The sequence below is a fragment of the Mauremys mutica genome, chromosome 1 (genome assembly GCF_020497125.1).
Source record: "Mauremys mutica isolate MM-2020 ecotype Southern chromosome 1, ASM2049712v1, whole genome shotgun sequence".
Classification (NCBI taxonomy): Eukaryota; Metazoa; Chordata; order Testudines; family Geoemydidae; genus Mauremys; species Mauremys mutica.
Window position 1 is genome coordinate 177,733,731 of NC_059072.1, and position 19,564 is coordinate 177,753,294.

The 19,564-nt window shown below is 44.3% G+C and overlaps 1 protein-coding gene across 1 annotated transcript in view; it reads left to right on the top strand.

Moving 5' to 3' along the window:
• The first annotated feature begins 3,641 nt into the window (after positions 1–3,641).
• PTGFRN (prostaglandin F2 receptor inhibitor) overlaps positions 3,642–19,564 on the top strand; it is a 101,256-nt gene continuing 85,333 nt past the window's right edge. Inside the window, exon 1 of the mRNA XM_045002008.1 lies at positions 3,642–3,801. Coding sequence (XP_044857943.1) covers positions 3,754–3,801 — 48 coding nt within the window. The 5' untranslated portion in view covers positions 3,642–3,753. The remainder of the gene's footprint in view (positions 3,802–19,564) is intronic.

The following is a 19,564-nucleotide window of genomic DNA, read 5'->3' on the forward strand; positions in this document are numbered from 1 at the left end:
AGTCTGCCAAGTGTCATGCATCTCACAGGATGCTCATACCTACAGGTGCCCCTCCCCTTGGATTCTCATGCATCCAGCTGGGAGGCAACAGGTATTCCCTAGAAGTTGTTCCTTTCTGTTATTGGTAGGCACTGTGGTGCCTGCTGAGCAGGTGGCTAAGTGTCTCTCTGTCTCTGTGGTCTCTGTTCCCCCTCGGAGTTGGTAGCCACCATAGAGCAGCTGCCAGAAGCAAGCTGAGCAGAGCAGATGCAGCAGGACAAAAGGCCAGGCGAGGGGCTTCCCTGCCCAAGGCTCTTTCTCTCCTTCTTCTGCATTCCCACTAACACTATGAACTTCCCCTCCCCAAGTTAGGGTTGCTGGGTGCTTATGTGCATGGGCCCTTCTGCCACCTGCTTCTAGGGAGTGTTGAGCTTCCACCCATACTTGCTCCCAATACTCTAGGTGAGTTTGTATGTATCTACACCAGTGGTCGGCATCCTGCAGCCCACGGGACACACACGGCCTGTCAGGGTAATCTGCTGGCGGGCCATGAGACAGTTTGTTTACATTGACCGTCTGCAGGCACAGTCGCCCACAGCTCCCAGCGGCTGCGGTTCGCTGTTCCTGGCCAATAGGAGCTGCAGGAAGCGGCGGCCAGCACGTCTCTTGTGGCCTGCGCCGCTTCTCGCAGCTCCCATTGGCCAGGAATGGCAAACCACGGCCACTGGGAGCTGTGGGCAGCCGTGCAAATGTAAACAAGTGGTCTTTTGGCCCACCAGTGGATTACTGATGGGCCGTGTGTGGTCCGCAGGTTGCCCACCACTGATCTACACCATCCCCGCCCTCTACTACCTAGGCAGGGAGAATAACTGACTCCTGTCCACGAGAAATGTCAGGCATGGGGCTTTACCAAACTTGGCAATTGTGGAGTGATGTGAATGTGGAGTGTGTGCATGGTGCTTCAGAGAGAAAAGAAAGCTACAGCAGAGTTAATCAGGTGTAGGCAGTAGTGACAGATGAACATGGGATAATATCAATATCCTGGATAGCCCTTCTTCAGACAGATGTTTGTGGCTTCTGTCTTATTCACACTTTGGAAGCACTGGTTTAGTCTGTCACGTCAATGAACCATTGTTCAATTGAACTGAAAAATTCTCTTACCCAGAAGCAAAGTCTGGAGCTCAACTTTGCCAACCAAATTCACTAAACGGGACTAAAAACCCAACAGAAATTGGACACATACAGTTCTGCAAACAAATTCTACATGTGTGGAGGAACCCCAGGGATACTGGTGGCAGGGCAGAAACAGCATATTTCACGTTCCTAATCAATTTACAAGAAGAATCCATTTTAGCCAAGACAGCAAACGCTCCCTCCACTGCAAAGCACTAGAGGATTAAAAACTAATCCAAACTAAAACAAAATCCATGCCTATCATCACACCCGGGTCTCAACAATACTAACGTCCTGAGCAGAGAAGCAAACACTCTGGCATCAAACCAAAGAATACTCAAAACCTAAAACACCAGTCAATTGCACAAAGCACTGGGAAGAAAAAAACAAACCCAACAAGCTAGACTGCTGAAGATCCTTGCACAGTCAAACTTGCAAACCTGAGGCAGGCTCCTCTTACCAAACAATTGATAATCAGTAACCCAGGTGGGGATCAGGAGGCATAAAGCATAATTGGAAGAGAGATGAGAAACAACTTGTACTGTGGCAGAGGAACTGAAACAGAAGATAGTGTCCAAAATACTAGCGTCCAAGAAATATTTCCTCAATAAGGTTTCCTCAATAATTTAATAATTTAATTTTCCTTAATAATTTAACTAGCCCAGGGAAAAATGAGACAGCAGAGATAGCATGACTAGGCTGTGCAGAAGCCTGTCACTAAATCTGTGGGGATCCATCAAGGTACTGATTGAACTCCCAAAAGACGGTAGAAGCTCATGGGGAGATGCTTGGCGTACAGCAGGGGTTCTCAAACTTCACTGCACTACAACTCCCTTCTGACAACAAAAATTAGTACATGACCCAGAAGGGGAGACCAAAGCCTGAGCCTGCCCGAGCCCCGCTGCCCCAGGCAGGGGAGGGGCCAAACCCCTAGGATTGCAGCACCAGGCAGGGGCCTGTAACCTGAGCCCCGCTACCCAGGCTAAAGCCCTTAGGCTTCAGTTTCAGCCCCAGGCAGTGCAACTTGGGTTTTGGCCCTGGGCCTCAGCAAGACTAATGCCAGCCTTGGTGACCCCATTAAAATGGGGTCATGGCCCACTTTGGGGTCCCAACCCACAGTTTGAGAACCCTGGTTTATGGTGTTGGGGAATAACCCCAAAACACACTGTGAAGTCCTGTCCTGAGGGGACAGATTCCTGACACCTCTCACATGGAGCTGAGGATCTGGCACGGCACCACTTCTGTGGCTCAAGTATTATGGAACAGATGAATGAACCGTTTCAGACATGGATGTATTTGGTGAGAGGAGAGAGGATGGGGACTCCTCTGTGACTAGGGGTGTCACCCAGAGAGTACGTGTGTGTGGAGGAGGTGAGAAACCTCTCTGAGATCAGGGAAATTCCTCCTCCTTCATGTGTGTGTATGTGAGGGTGTGTGTGTGTGTGTGTGTGTGTGTGTAGGCAGGTGGAGCGAGTGTGTGTGTGTAGGCAGGGGGAGGGAGGATGAGTGTGTGTGTATGTAGGCAGAGGAGGGTGTGTGCATGTGCGTAGGCAGAGGAGGGTCAGTATTGTGTGTGTGTATGTGTATAGGCAGGGAAGGGTGTGTGTGTGTGTAGGCAGGGGGAGGGAGGATCAGTGTGTGTTCAGGCAGGGGAAAATGAGTGTATGTGTGTGTGTAGGCAGGGGGCAGATGACTGTGTGTGTATAGGCAGGGGAAGGTGCGTGTAGGCAGGGGGAGGATATGTGTTGAGGCAGGAGGGGATGATGTGTATGTGTGTTTATGTAGTCAGATGGAGGACTAGCACCTCCCACTGACCAGGGTACACTGCTTACCTCATGTCTGGGACCAAGACAGGGCCACCCAGAGGATTCAAGGGGCCTGGGGCAAAGCAATTTCAGGGGCCCCGTCCATAAAAAAAAAGTTGCAACAGTATAGGATACTATATTCTCGTGGGGGCCCCTGTGGGGCCCGGGCAAATTGCCCCCCCTGCCCTCTGGGCAGCCCTGGACCAAGAGGTCCCTCTTCCCTGTTTCTGTCCCTTCCAGGGGAGATCCCCCATCCTGTGGCGGGATGTGGAGAGAAGAGGAGGGGGGAAGCTCTCAATGGAGCAGGATTTCCCTTCCCCTCACTGTGACCAGGCACCCCCCGGGCAGGGGTTACCTCGGGGTGTGGGGGAATCTCCTGCGCCGGAGCAGGGCAGCCCCTCCGGGGGTGGGCGCGGCTCTGGTGCGAGCCGGGCTCCAGGGCGGGCGGCCGGCCGGCTCTCTCCTCCCCTTTAAGGGGGCGGGGGCCGGGCCGGACCCCAGCGCCTCCCCCCGGTACCTGCGGGAGGGGGAGCGGGGGCGGGGGCTGGCAAAGTTTGTCTCTGTGGTTGGCTGCGAGGCGCGGCCGGGCGGCTCCCAACCAGGGCAGCGAGCGGAGCAGAGCGGAGCGGAGCGGGCGGGCGCCGGGGCGGCTGGTGCGCGGCTCGCTCGGGTCGGCGGCGGGGCCAGCGGCTGCTGGGCGCGGGCTCCCGCGGCTGGTCGGTGCCCGCGGGCTGGGGCCGGGCGGGGGGCTCCGGGTCCGAGCAGCATCTTCCGCCCCGCACGCAGCGCGGCCAGCATGGGGCGCCGCGTGGGGAGCGCGCCCCTTCTCCTGCTGCTGCTGCTGCTGCTGCTGGGTGAGCCCCTGCGCGGGGGCGGGTTACTGGGGAGCGGGCGCTGGGTCCCCACGGGAATATTACACCCCCCCTCCCGCCGCTGTGTAACTCCGCGGAGGAGCTGCTGCTGCGGAGGTGCCCGGCCGGGGTGGGGGCCTCAGGCGAGGTGCCCCCTGGGGAGTCCCGGCTCCTTGCGGTGCCCGCTCCGCTGTGCGAGGCAGCGCGTTTGCGGCGCCGAGACACTCACTGACCCTGGATTTGCTCTGCAGCTGGAGCTGCCCCCCCTCCCTTTCCCAGAAAAGCGCGCAGCCCCGAGGAGTTACCGCCCCGCGCCCCCCGGGGTGTATTGATCCATGGAGCTGAGAGCGCGTCTGGCTTCCTCTCCTGCCTTGCCTGTTGGCAGTGCCTGAGGGAAGCTCACCTTGGGCCCCTCCCTTTGGGCTAGGGAGCTTGGCACGGGTTGGCCTGTGATCGTTTATATCCTGCTTCCCAACGGTGCGTTTGTTTCTTGGAAGGGGTGGGGGTTAGGGAGTCATTGAACTTTCCGGTCACTTACTAGTCCCAGTATTGTAGTTCAAAGTAAAGCTGCTGCTTCCTTGCGTCCATGCCCTGTGCACATTGCTATGATTCAGCCTTTCTTAACCTCTGCCAGGTTCCTTTCTCTCATTGTTTGGTTATTGACTCTGCCATGGCAATGTCTCTAGCACTTGTTTTTACTTCACGTTTTTTTGCTATGACAGCTAGGCTTACAAAAATGCAGAACCCCTCTACTGGAACCAGGCAAGGTAACAGTAGAAAGGGCTGGCATAGCTCAGGAGGGAATCCAGCTCCCACCCTGGCATTCAAAGGCTCGCTGGTGCTAATTTTTGCCTTGTTAACTACCATTCTGAATCTACCAAACTGATTGACTCTTGGCACATCTGTAATTACTTATTAAAGTATAAATCTCCTGAGTAGCTATGCTAGGTATGGGTGACAGTGCTAGACAAGACAGGAGGTGTACTCTGTGCTTGGGCCTTTGGTCTCTAAATACTGTGATTTTTTTCTCTGTAGATTTAATGACACCTTTTTAATTGTCAAATAAGCTGTGTGTGAGCAAATAACCCCAAAGCAGTTAATTGAGATCAGTAAACCCTAGCTGTACTGGCATTCATTTTAAAGACTAGATAGTATGCTCCCTATGACTCTTATAGCTTCAGTAAAATAACTGAGATATGCAAAATACTGCTTTTTCCTCCTCTTTAAAAAGAGACTGAAATACTCTTTTGTGCATTTCAGTGTAGCCTGTATACAGTGTATAGTCAGCCTGTGGAATTCATTTCCATAGGAAGTCAGGGATATAGAGTGTAGCTGAATGTATAAGGTGGTGGGTTAACTTTGACATTATAGTAATAATTACCAATTCTACTAAACTGTAGAAAAGTATTATCTATTCAAGATAAGGGTAATGAAATCTTATACTTCAGAGTCAGGAAGAGATTTTTCTCCTGTACAAGCACAGTTGGCAAGGCACGTTATAGGAGTGTTTCAAGCTTCCTCTGAAATGCTGGGTATTGGCTACTACCAAAACCAGAATACTGGACTTGATAGTCCAATGATTTTGTGTGATGCATCAAATGTTATGTTCTGTGTTCACCTGTAACAACATATGAGCTCCCCGGGTAATTGATTAGCTTACATTTTGTAGTACTGTTTATTTTTTGACAGTCTATCACTGACAGTGGGCAAAAATGAAGATGATTCCTGCCTCGAAGATCATACAATCTAAAAGTATTTTTCTGCAGGTGTATTAAATATGTGTTTTGCAGCTGACAATAGTATTGGAGTAGGGGTATATTTAAGTAGAGACCAAAGATTGCTCAAGTAAGAACAGAATTACACACAGTATTTAAATGATGCTGCATTATATCTATTTAATTGGATAGCAGTACTAGAGGTGTTGCTGCATTATTATATGCAGGACTTGAATAGTCTATTTTATTAATTGCTAGTAGCAGATGGGTGCTAAGCCATTGATTTTTACAGAATTTAACCTTTCATTTAAACAAAACAAATTTTCTAGCCTTCATGGCTGGTGAGTTAACCTCCTGAATGCGAGCTCTTAGTTTTGTCTTCCTGAGGTTGCAGACAGAGTATACTCTGCCTTACAAGCAGCTGAGGTGTATCATAAAATATCAAGGTTGGAAGGGACCTCAGGAGATCATCTAGTCCAACCCCCTGCTCAGAGCAGGACCAATCCCCAGACAGATTTTTGTCCTAGATCTCTAAGTGGCCCCTTCAAGGGTTGAATTCACAGCCCTGGGTTTAGCAGGCTAATGCTCAAACCACTGAGCTATCCTGTAAGCTGGGCTTCTCAGCAGGCTATTATTTCTGGGCCTCATAGGGGGTGTGTATGCACGTGCATTTTGCTAAATGGAGTCTGGGTTTACCAAAAAACAACAACAAATAAATAAATAAATCCCGGAGTGTAACACTGAATTTACATGGTGCTTTAGAAACTAAATCTTAGGTTAAGATAGCCCCAAAGGCTTTTGAAGGGTAGTGCTGCCCTTGTAGGAGATAAAATGTGAATGAAATGTCTCTTTAAAGAGTGACCTAATGGCCAGCAGCAGACTAGAAGGCTGTGTTCATAGAATGGTTTGCTTGAGCACTCTGGGTGGTTATAGCTGCTTGTTGATTTTTCCCTTATGTTGGGGATTGTTCTATTAAAGTTAGAAATGCTGCTGTTACCCAGAAGCTCCTGAGCCAACATTGCCTGGTGAGAAGGTATAACTGTTTAGGCGTGGTTTTCTTCTGGTATAAACTGCTCAGAGCTGAGGGTAACTTAGAGCAGAGGGAGGCTGGGCTTCACTTGAGGAAGTACTTCTCTTCATACTGGGAAGAACAGAGTTTCTGCTTTTGCTAACCAGTGGTGCATTTTCAATCAGTTAAATGTGTAATAAATGCAGGTAACAAAATCTTTCCCCTGCACCAAACAACTGTCCTTTAAGAACCGTTTTTCTGACGTTCAGTGAGAGCTTTTGTGTAAGTGCGATGGGGAAAGGATTTTGGAGTTTAGAAAAGTTGTTCACTGCTTATGCGCCCTTCATAGGGGTTTGTACTGTGCACACTAGTGTAGTGCAGCTCAAGATGCGTGTGGCTGAAGCACTTGTCTGCCAGATTAGGAATAACTCTTATATTCTTAGCAGAGCCAATAGCTATTTAATGAAAACAACCACCATCACAGCTGCCAGTGAGGGGCCTATTAGTGCCAGTCTCAGCAGAGAAGTTGTGAGATCTGAACTCTCCTCTCTCCTGGCTTAGGTCTCTCTGGGACAGTGGGAGGGGAAACTTGCTCTGCTGTTGCCCATGTTTTCAATCTGCAGGGCTGTCAAGCCAACACCGTTGGTCAGTATGAAAATTACTTGGAAAACAAAAACATCCAGGATAGGACCCTATTTTTTAAAAATAACGATCTTGTGATTATTTTATTATTGCTGGCATTTGGTGTGTGTTTAATCAGCACCCCGAATAACTGCCAGCTCTTTCATTCTTAATTATTTAAAAGTATCATGATAAGTATTTAAACTTAATTTAAAAAACAAAGCTTGCTCTTATTTGTGTGAGAAGGAACTTGGGAGAAGCAGATGGAGACAATAGTCAGGTTCCATTACTGGCACATCTGCTCTGCATCCAAACATACAATGTTCTTCATTGCCAAGAAGCCCTTGCAACAGCTCCTCTCCCCTGTAATTCCAGAGATCTGTCCAGCATTACAGATCCCTGCCAGAAACCTTCTGGTATGGACCTCTCAGGTTATTTGTTATGACTTTCACCTGAAATTGTTTGGTTTCTCAACTGCTACAACAATTAATAATTTGAATCAAGATTTAATTCAAACTTGGCAGTTAAAGGCTTTCAATAATTAGTCACCTGTGTATTGTTATAATTGTAAACCTCAAGCCTTTTCTAGTTATTTTCAGCAATGGGGCAGCTTACCAAACCTAATACAGTGAAACCAGCACTGAGCTCTCTAATCCTCCTCTACCTCACTGGCATGCTTCTGCTGGCAGGCCTTTTATTCTACCACTTGGAGTAAGAGAGGGGAAAAGGGCTGTCCCCTCATTGGTGTTTGGAAGGGTGGGAGACATCACTCCAGTCCCTTTCCTTTTCCCCCCCAGAGGTGGATGAAAGTCCCACCAGGAGGGGAGTATCCAGCCCGGTCTTTGTCATCTTTAGGAAAGGGAAGTATTTTCCACATAATCTTGTTTGTCTGATTTATGTTCTTGGAGGGTGGAGTTAGGAAAGCAGGGGTGAGAGAAAGAGATGGGAGGCACAGCTGTTTATCCTCATCCCCCTTCCACAATCTGCCCCTGACATGGTTGTAAGATGTTTCTTCTCTTGTATTCCAGGCTGACTTTCACCAGGGGGGAGTGCTGCTTTCTCCTATATCTGCTTGTGCCCTCCCACTCCACCTGACACGCTGGCAAATAGTAGCTTATCCTCATCCATTCCCATCCTTGGTGTGATGTTTCTCAAAAGCCCATTCAAAAGTTCAGCATAGAAGTAGTTAGCACATATGTTTGTTTCCTAGAACTGCTCCCCCTCCTCCCGCCACCCTTGATTGCTGCTCTTTGAAGCAGCAGCCTGTAGTCTTTAGGCAGCTACTGCTGTGGTTGGCCCAGTGCCCTGCTGCTGATGTATAAGCCTGCCTGAGCAAGAGGTATGATAAAAAGTGAGGGTCAATTTTTAAAAAAAGTGCAGCCTACTGAAAGGAACCCCTTTTAAAAAGGGTACATGTGCATGTAAAAGTCAAGCTTATTTCAAAAACTCCATTTTTCTATGATTTGTTTCATGGACTTTACAGAACTCTATAGATACTGTTGCAGGGCTATATTTTCTGCAGTACCTCCTTAATGTTAATAGACATTCATAGGTCCATCTAATAACTCTAAAAAATTTCCCCTCAAATCAAATCAAATAGTCCTTATTACACACATTTGTGTGTAACAAGTTTGGAAGTTTTCTTTACAGCGCTGCAGTTACAAGAACTCATTTTTAGAAAGTGGAAAATGTAATTGTCTTTTCAATGTTTCAGAAGTCTTTTTAGTGCTTTTGGTAAAGTCACATGTTGGAGGAGGGTACAGATTATTCTGATCTGTCTAGAGACCAATCATTAGAAATTCTAGTAAAAAATGCTTTATATGTATTTAAGCTCGTTGGGTCAGAATCAGGCTTATAATGGAGTATTTCACAATTTTAACAGTCACTACCTTGTAGTTCAATAATTCCCCAAAACAAACGGACAAAAAAAACCTACATTAAAATGGAGTTAAATTATTGATACATATTTTTAATCTTAAGAGTAAAAAAAAAATTAGAGGGCTGTTGCAATTATGCCCAAACTTATAAGAACAAGGAAGGGTCCACAGGAGTAGGCATGGAGCTTATTGTCTGCACACTTTGTAAGACAAAAATGCTTATGGATGCTGAATGTTTCATTTTGATAAATTGTATTTCTTGAGCTTTTTTTGGTGGTTTAGTGAGGGTTGTCATCTAAACTGCATTAGCACTCCAAGAGTACCAAGCCTTTTGCCAATACATGTGCCACAGTTCTGAAGAAAATAGTTATAGAAAGACACACCAGCATCAACTTCTTGGACATCACGATTAGCTTCAACAATGGAGCTCTACCGATAACTATATATAAGAAACCCACGGATCACCACACTTACTTTCATGGGTCTAGTAACCGCTCCAGACACAGTAAGAAATGTTATCTATGACAGTGGTTCTCAACCTTTCCAAACTACATGTACCCCTTTCAGGCGTCTGATTTGTGTTGTGTATCCCCCAACTTTCACTTCACTTAAAAACTACTTACTTACAAAATCAGACATCAAAATACAAAAGTGTCACAGCACACTATTACTGAGAAATTGCTTACTTTCTCATTTTTACCATATAATTATAAAATAAATCAATTGGAATATAAATATTGTACTTACATTTCACTGTATAGTGTTTATACAGACAATGACTTGTTTATACTGCTCTGAAATTTTAGTTTGTACTGACTTTGCTAGTGCTTTTTATGTAGCCTGTTGTAAAACTAGGCAAATATTTTGATGAGTTGATGTAGCCCCTGGAAGATCCCTGTGTACCCCCAGGGGGACATGTACCCCTGGTTGAGAACCACTGATCTGTGGCTAGGCACTCAGATATCACAGAATATGTTCTGAAGAGAAAGTCTGGGATCCACACTTAAAACCGCCTCACCAAAAAAGGATGCTCCATGGGAGAAGTAGATCACATCATGGAACTGGTCATCCAAATACATCGAGAAAAGCTGCTTCTATACAGAAATAAAATCCCCTGCCACTGCGCATCCCTACTTATCACCTGCTGCCCCATCCTGGAACCTAGGTGGGGTATTATTAAACAATTACAACTCCGACTCGGTGGGAAATCTGTTCCAAACCCTCTCTTCTGGCCTTCAAATAATTCCCCAACCTCACCAAGCTCATCATCAGAAGCAGGCTCCGCACAGACCAGGACTCACCAACTCAAGCAGCCACAGCCCCTGCCACAAGAACAGATGCAGAATCTGCAGACATATCTCTACTGTTACCATGATCAGTACCACACACAATACACCTTTCAAGATCCCTGGGTCCTACACATGCCTATCACATTATGTGGCATACATCATCTAGTGCACTAAATACTCCAGTAACAACTATGTGGGTAAAATGAGACAATCACTATGTTTTCAAATGAACTCACACAGAAAAATGATAAAAGACAAAAGCCCCGTCTTTCCTGTGGGCAAACGCTTTTCACAAAATGATCATTCTGTATCTGACCTCTCAGTCCTTAGCCTGAAAGGAGACCTGTACAATGCCCTCAAAAGATGAGCCGAGGAACTTAAATTCATAATTCTGCTAGACACCAAAAATCATGGTCTAATAAAGGCAATGGATTTATAGCTCATTACAACAACCCACTAACCCTCCTTTGTCCTCTGACTGTAGAAGTGTTAACTGCCTGTTTCACCTTGAATGGGCTCTTGCAACATGTTATCTCCTTATCTGTTCCACCCTTATTATTACCTCATCCATCTTGTCTCACTTATAAAAAGACAGACTGACAAAAGTTTGGAGAAAAGGGATGTAATGTGTAAGTGAATTGGTCAGGACATTGATAGGTGTACAACTTTTATTTTTTGCTCTTCGGAGCACAAGGTATCTGGTTTACCAGCCGTTTTGGTGTTCACTAACAATTCAGTCCAAAAGTTCCACGTTTTCAGAAACCTCTTGAGGTTCATATATTTGCAGAGAATAACTCTAAAAGTAACCAGCTAACTGTAAAGTCCTGATGCGTCAGATTATATTGAGGTCAAAAGAATACAACAAACTATTAGTTTCTAGACCAAAATGCTTTTGAGATAGGATTTTCTAGATGATAATGTGAGGGCACCTAGAGCCTTGGATACATAGTTTTCTTTTTTAAATCCTAATAGATAAAACCTAAGACATTTGAAAAGTGAAAAACTACTAAATTTTAAAAGTTCCATATCTCAAAACTGGCTTATCTAATTCAACTTGGACTTTAATTTTTTTTTTAAAGGATCTTCTCTGGACTGAGTAAGCAGGACAAAGCAAACAGGATAGAGCTTTTTTTCAGAGTTAGATGAGGTTTCAAAAGGTGGGCTTATAATGGAAATCATCTCACAATCTTAACTATGGAGTCACTACCGTGGTGCTATAATTAAGTTTAACATCCTTAAAGGAGATTTGACTAAGAGGTGGAGCAATGTCATAAACTTCAAGAAGGGGGTTTAAAAAAAGAAAAGAAAGGAGGTAGTCAGAGCCTGACAGGGGAAGTTAGTAAATTAGAATCAATACAGTAGGGTTGTCATGGAGGCTGTTTAAGACATACTGTAGAGCATCATGGAAGACTTTTTTCTATTCCAGAACGTAAAAAGGAAACAAATGGAGGAAGAATCCTAGCATGGTTGTGTTAATGTATAGGAGTTTATCGAGATGGAGATCCAGCCTAAGCAATGCTAATAGAACAGAATTGTTCTATGCAGTGTTGTCGTTATTGTTGTCCCACAATATTAGAGAGACTAGCTGGTGAGGTAGTATTTTTTTACTAGACCAACTTCTGTTGGTGAGAGAGAGAGAAGCTTTCAAGTTTAAGACGAATTGTGTACGTTGGAACGTGTATCTCTTTCAGCAGCAGAAGCTGGTCCAATAGAAGATATTACCTCTCCCATCTTGCCCCCCAGAATAATTGTTGACCGTTAACTGGTGATTAAGAACCTGATCCAAAGCACTTGCCCAGGGAAAAGTGTAACTGAAATCATTGGTAATTCTGCCTGTGGAGGGGAATACAGGCCCGTATAAGTGCCAGGAGGAAATTTGAAAAAGCAAAGCCAAATATAACTTTTATGTTTCATTTGAAATGAAAAATTTGTGGGAGGTTCAGTGGGTTCATAATATCCCCAGACTATAGAAGGGGCAATCTGAGATTATAAAGAGACTGCATCATGCTTTACCAAAGAGGATGATGAGAAAATAACTACTGGGGAGTTTCTTATTTTCAGGTAAGTGAAGGTGAAATACTATCACAGAGAAGTATCAATAAGTGATGAAACAAGTCAAAATTTCACTGGACTTGATGATATTTATGTGTGTGTTTTAAAAGAACTGAAGAATCAACTGAGCTACTAACAAAAATAACTAATAAGGAGGAGACTGAAAGTTGGCCAATACTGTAATCTACTTTTAAAATGGACCTAATGATGGTGTTTGGAATTCATTGACCGGTGAAGTTCAGTACCAGGATTAATAGCTGGGGAACTAGTTAGATTGAATTCTATGGCACTCTATGAATATATATCAAAGGGACAAACTACACAGCTGGTTATACACAAATCAGCTAGCAGTGCCTATAGTTCAGGCTGCCTAACACTTTCCAGTATAAGACCATGTTTGGAACAGTTTGCCTAGGGAGGTTGTGGAAGCTCCTTCACTGGAGGTTTTCAAAAGGAGGCTGGATCTAAACCATCTCTCTTGGATGGTTTAGACACAACAATGCTGCATCGTGGCAGGGGATTAGACTAGATCAGTGGTTCTCAACCAGGGGTACGTGTATCCATTGGGGAATACTGAGTTCTTCCAGGAGGGGTACATCAACTCATCCAGATATTTGTTTAGTTTTACACTAGGCTACATAAAAAGCACTAGCGAAGTCGGTACAACTAAAATTTCATACAGACAATGACTTGTTTATACTGCTCTATATACTGTACACTGAAATGTAAGTATAATATTTATATTCCAATTGAGTTATTTTATAATTCTATGGTAAAAATGAGAAAGTGAGCAATTTTTCAGTAACAGTTGCTGTGACACTTTTGTATTTTTGTGTCTGATTTTGTAAGCAAGTAGTTTAAGTGAGGTGATACTTGGGGGTACGCAAGACCAATCAGAAATACAGTAGTCTGGAAAGGTTGAGAGCCACTGGACTAGATGACCCTTGCAGTCTCCTCTAGCCCTATGATTCTCTGTTGTCGTTATTTATAACTAGGATTGGCTGAAATTTATTTTTCAGTTTTTCATAATTTTGACGGCTAATATCTACACTTCAAGCATTTCTTTAGATTTGTATCAATTTAACTTTTCATAGTTGTGGGAAGTTATGAAGGGGAGGGTCAGACAATATTTAATGACAGTAAATGTTGAGATTCAAAAAGTTAAAGCTTTATAACTATCGAAACACAGTATCAGAGGGGTAGCCGTGTTAGTCTGGTTCTGTAAAAGCAGCAAAGAATCCTGTGGCACCTTATAGACTAACAGACGTTTTGCAGCATGAGCTTTCGTGGGTGAATACCCAGTTCTTCAGATGCAAGATGTCTTGCATCTGAAGAAGTGGGTATTCACCCACGAAAGCTCATGCTGCAAAACGTCTGTTAGTCTATAAGGTGCCACAGGATTCTTTGCTGCTTTTATCGAAACACAAATGATCAATGTCACATGTCAAAATATAAAAAGTAAATATCCTCAAGTCAAACTGTAATAAGTTCTCAAGCAGCGTTTTTCTTACTTTGCTTATCTGTATTTTCAGTGATTATAGATGGAAAGATTCTTTGTTGGTTTGGCTGTGTACAGAGAAATTGATTTTATTGATAAAAGTCAAATCCTTCCAAGTTTACTTATAACATTGCCAAACTTTAATCATTCAGACTGAAATTTTCCGTGCTGGGTGTCTGCATCAGGCTGAATAGTTTTTGTTTGTTTGTTTGTTTTTGAAAGTTTAAGCAAAAAATAGTTTTTCTGACAAGATTATTTTGCTCATATTAAAAAAAATCTTTACAGCTTCTAAGCTGAGAAGTAATGTACATTCATGCTTTGGAGCAAAGACTTGACATTTGGCCCAGAAGTTGCCTTTGTGTCAGGAATGTGCCTTTTGCCTTTTTGCTGAAAAATGCCCCAGTTTGGCCAAATTATAAGCTTTAGAAAAATATTATTATCTTCAGTAATAATAACCATAAGCAATACTCACCTATATTCGCCAGGGGCATTTCTTCCTGCTTTTTGCAGCACTCAACATTTCCCGATCTTGTTGTTCAGAGATGAAAATATAAGGGACATGCCTTGTAATAAGAGCCTGTTGGCAACCCTACTTGGGACCATCCATTGGAGAACGCAGCTGCCTTGGCTGGCAGGGTCTTAACTCTCAGACAAGCTAGCTTCCACTAACCTTGCCAGTCTCAAAAGATCAGTCAGCAAAGTAATGGGCCTAAAGCCGATTCAGTGTACATTCCATCCTTGGCTCAAACTGCAGGGATATAGCATCATGCCTTTTTTTTCTTGATATGATGTGGCCATGGGGAATCTTTGAACAGGTTGGAACCATGATGCTTTCCCATACATTCTGCATGCTTTGGACTGAATGCTGCAGAAGAGAGAGTTGTCATCAGCTGGGGTTCAGTGTTTGTGACAGGGGTTGGCAACCTCTGGCACGCAGCTCGCCAGGGTAAGCACCCTGGTGGGCTGGGCCAGTTTGTTTACCTGCCGCGTTGGCAGGTTCAGCCGATTGCGGCTCCTACTGGCTGCGGTTCGCCGTCCCAGGCCAATGGGGGCGGCAGGAAGCGGTGCGGGCAAGGGATGTGCTGGCCATGGCTTTCCCCCGCCCCCATTGGCCTGGGACGGCAAACCGTGGCCAGTGGGACCCGCCATCGGCCGAACCCGCCGACGCGGCAGGTAAACAAACTGTCTCGGCCCGCCAGGGTGCTTACCCTGGCGAGCCGTGTGCCAGAGGTTGCCGACCCCTGGTTTGTGACATAGGACACATGCTTCTTCTTACTGGCCTGTTCAGTAGTTTGCACTGACACGTTACCCTTCATGATAACCAGTGTATCCTCTAGCTATGGAATTTGCCTTAGAACCCCCACTGTAAAATGGAACTATTCAGCAGACTCTAAACTCTTGTTTTAAAAATGTCTCTGGCCCATATGTTGGCAAAGAATATCTGCCAAATATGTAGCATACTTGAACCAATCCAGCACTCTTCCTGGATTTTCAGACAACCCAAAATCATTTAGTGAGAAGTGACCTGTTTCTCCTTCTCATCTGGGTGTTAACGCTGAAGCTTAAAGATGACCATTTAAATCCCAACACTAACTACAGGTCTGTCTCATCTTACGCGGGGGTTCCGTTCCGTGGTTAGCACGTAAAGTGAAAACCGCGTATAGTCAAAATTACACTGAGTTGAATGGCGGCCGGAATCGCCCGCGCTACAGAAACAGTATTTAAATTGTTATTTTTCTCTTTTTCTTTGTTTTTGCCAACTGTGTAAAGCTGAAATCACGCATGTTAAATGCGTGTAAGATGCGACAGACCTGTATATCACTGCTGATCATTATAATAGCAATATATCCAGCTAATGTACTTATCCACTGTGGTTGAATACAGTGACTGGTATTGAGTAGTGGGTCACTGAGATAGACGTTTACTAATGAGAACTGCTGGGATGGACTGAGGTGTTCAAAGTTCCTTCCTGTCTGCTCTAACCCTACCCATAGCATGAGGAATGGAGGGTGGAAAGAGATGATGCATCTCCCTCCCCATTGGCAAAATTATCTTCTGCCTCCTAGGCACCAAAAAACCACTACTGTCCCCTACCCAGATGTCAAAGCCTCTAGCGTGTCCCCTGACAAGAGTTGTATTTTTAGTGCTAAATCCCTATGCCACAATGAATATTTTGGGGTCAGCATAAAAGAAACGGACCTTAGTGTCTAAGTAACACGGAGTGCTGCATTGCTAGTGTTGTGCATTTCTTGTTTAATTCAGTTTTAAAAAAAATCAAATTTACTTGCATTTGCTGCAGACTTTCCAGTCTGCTGCAGAAACTAGGTGACTTGCCTCAAACTCCAGGTGTAGATTTGACCCAAGGCATGTGGGTCAAAAAGCTTAACTTTTTAGCTTGCTTAAGGGCAGTGAGATTTCGTCCATGTGTTTGTATGCTCCTTTGGTGACCAACTGTTCAGGTGACAAAGCTCTGACCAATGACATTTCTTTAACAGATCCTTCTTTTCGGCCTTTAAAAAAAAAAAAAGGGCAAGCAAGCCTGACAATTTATTTTGGTAGCTTAGAAACAGTGCTTGTTTGGGGGTGAGGGAGGTTTGGCTGCCTTATATCTTTGGGAGACCTAGCACAAATTGGGGGGCTGAGTAGACCTGTCTGGGTTATTGACCAAGTGCTGGGCACAGGAAGTTGTACTGATAAGTAAGTGTCTGTCAATTATACACAGCTATTGACAAATGTGTGTTTGGGAATACTGGGAGGAACAAAAAGTGTAGCAAGGTGACAGACTGTGGGCACTGAAAATAGGCTGTTTCAAAAACGGGGGGAGGGTTTTTTTTCCCTGCAAGTGAAGAATGAGGTAGGAAAACCTTCACCAAGGAACAGCCCTTGCAAAGGGTGAGAGAGGACATGTCCAAGCTTTGCTGCTTTAATGCAGTACTAGGAAGGGAACCTGAAGCAGCAGATCTTGAGAAGTCACCTTGCCTATTACTCACCAGTGCTGAGTAGTAAACTTTCCCTAGGAAGTCAGGGATCTAATGGATTTCTTCAGAACATAAGCTTTAATTCAAAACAAAGTCTGAAAGGGCCCTGGGGATTGTACTTCTTTCCCAGCTATTAGAGGTAGTCCCTCTTGGCTATGGTTGTGGCACACTGGTAACGGGCAGCATGGGAAAAGCTTGCATTGCTGTTGTCCCTGCTCTCTGTCCTGTGGGTAATTAAAGGACTTTGGTGTCCAAGACTGAGTTGAGCACCCTTTACTAGCACTTCACCTTCCCCTCCTCCCCACAGTTTTATTTTCTATATATTTATACAGTAATTTGAAAGACTAGTGAATTGGCAATTATTTCCATTAAATGCAGCTAAGAGTGACTTGAACAAGCGTGTGGGGTAACTGACTCCCAAACCCAAGAACTTTTCTGAGATGTTGTTCACATACCATCATCTTATGATAGAAAACCCACCTGACAATGTTCTTGATTCTGAGGAGAGACCTGGTAAGTGATTCCAGGTGGCCCATTCTGTGTTTTGTATCCTTAAACTTTTTTCTTCTCTAACTCTGTTTAAAAGCTGCAATTGGCCATGGTTGCACATGTAAGCTATTTAAAGGGAAGGTCAAGACTTGGTCTCCAAGGTGCATGATTTTATTGGAGGTTAATAGAGAATTCCATTTTGCCCCTAATAATTTCCCATATTGAGAGGTGCCCAAACTTCGCCCAGTAGAAGACTGCAGTGGCAACTTGCAGGAGCTTTACAAGTTCTCCAGAATCATGTAAAACAGCAGATGCAGCTCAGATATATTGTTGTGGTCCATGGAGACTACAGCTTCCTGCATATAATTGTCACTTGGCTCAAGGTGGTATGTTACCTGTTGAGATCTATAGTTTCTCTGGGTCACTCTGTAACTGTGGCTCTGCTTCAGCAGTCTCTGCAATCAATGCAATAGAGTGTGGATCTATTCCAGTCTGTTGTACTGAAATTGCATTACTATTTCTGAAAAAGATGACATGAATGCGCTGAACTTGATTTTATAAAAAGCTGATAGTGCCTGCTGAGAAACTTGAAGAGCTTTCTATTTAGAGTGATAATTTTGCTTATCTGGCACATAATTCTGTCTTTCCGAAACTTCATCTGTTTCCTCTTTATTATTAGGCACTTGTAGGAAAATGGCATCTCATCTGGCTTTTTTAGAATTTATCTGTTTCTACACTTGAAATCATAATCCTGTCTTCTATTCTTGCTTTCCCTTTCTTCCTCCAGTTGAATCTACTGCTTCTGTCCAAAGTGCTTTCTTCACAGTGCCAGAATTGCGAAACGGATGAGGCTCTTATTGGTCTCTCTTGGGTGTGGCTTCTCCTGGGAAATTGCTATGGGCAGCAGCCCTAGCAGAGTGATATTCTGTATTTAAAATGTGAGAGGTGAGAAATCATGAGACAGCCATGGGCCTGTGCTGAATTTAAGCTGTTTACTGAGGATTAAGACCAGTGTTTTGTGTACTCCCTCTCTCACCAGGCCTAAATTATGCCATAATTATAATAATTTGATTTATTACAGTTATATTTTTTGCCACATACATGCTGAAATAGGCAGCATGTAGAAGTTTCTGCATAAACTTCAAGTAAACTCAAAACCAGAGGTTTTGAATTAGCCATGAAAATGGGTATTAGTGCAGTATGCCTTGTATTTATTTTGAAGTGCAGTTTGCTCCAAATCTTCATTTTTAGACTATCTCAACTTAATGCTTCCATGTTTTCAATCTGTGGCTTAAATTTGTATTTCTGATATGAACTTCAAAAGCTGCTGACGGGGATGAGGTGAAGACTTGGGTTGTGAGGGCATCCAAGAAGGGATTGGGGAAATGTATGCCATATTGCTGTGAGGGTTGCTAACGGTACCTGGTTACAAAGGACCTCCCCTGTTTTTTCATCTCTGTATATTAAGATCAGGAGTTGCCGAGTGCTGCAAAAAACAGCAACCTTGGCGAATGTAGGGGAATACTGCTTGTTGTTGTTTGTTTTATTTATTATTAATAATGATAATATTGGGAGGAGGGTTGTGAGGGTGCTAAGAAAACAGACCCTTATTTTTGAAACACAATGTTGGCAACCCTAGTGTCAGTGCCATCTAGGTTCAGCTAAGCTCGTGGCACGGGGAGGCTTCTCTTCTTCCCTTCCTCTTTCTGGGCAGGGGTGGAAGTGACCTGGAGTTCCGTTTTCCTTCAAAGCTTTCTGGAGCCCTGTTCCAACAACCCTTGATCCCTTCCAGCATCTTCACTCCACCCTCAAATCTGCATCCAACAAAAGCAAATAAGTACATTTGTTGGATGTTTCTGCTAAAGCTAGCAATGAAATAATTAACGAGGATACTACATTTGCTGTCTTTAGCTTCAGTGTTCAGACCCACTAGAACTGACTGAGACTCAGAGCTGCTGTCTCAGGCTGTGCATAGATTCATGACTGCATTGGTTTACATTAGGTCTGTGTTTGGGAGGGTATTCTCACCAACCAGAGGAGCTAAATGTTAACTTAAAAAAAACCTAGATTCTGGAGCACGGTACTGTCAGAGGGTGGATTCTGCAGTAATTCTGCAGCTGTGTAAACACAGGGCTCTGATTATCACTTCAAGTTGAGAACAAACTGTATAAGTAAAGGTGTTTCATTAAGGCCAAAGGTCTTTTCTTCCAAATTGTTTATATTATAAA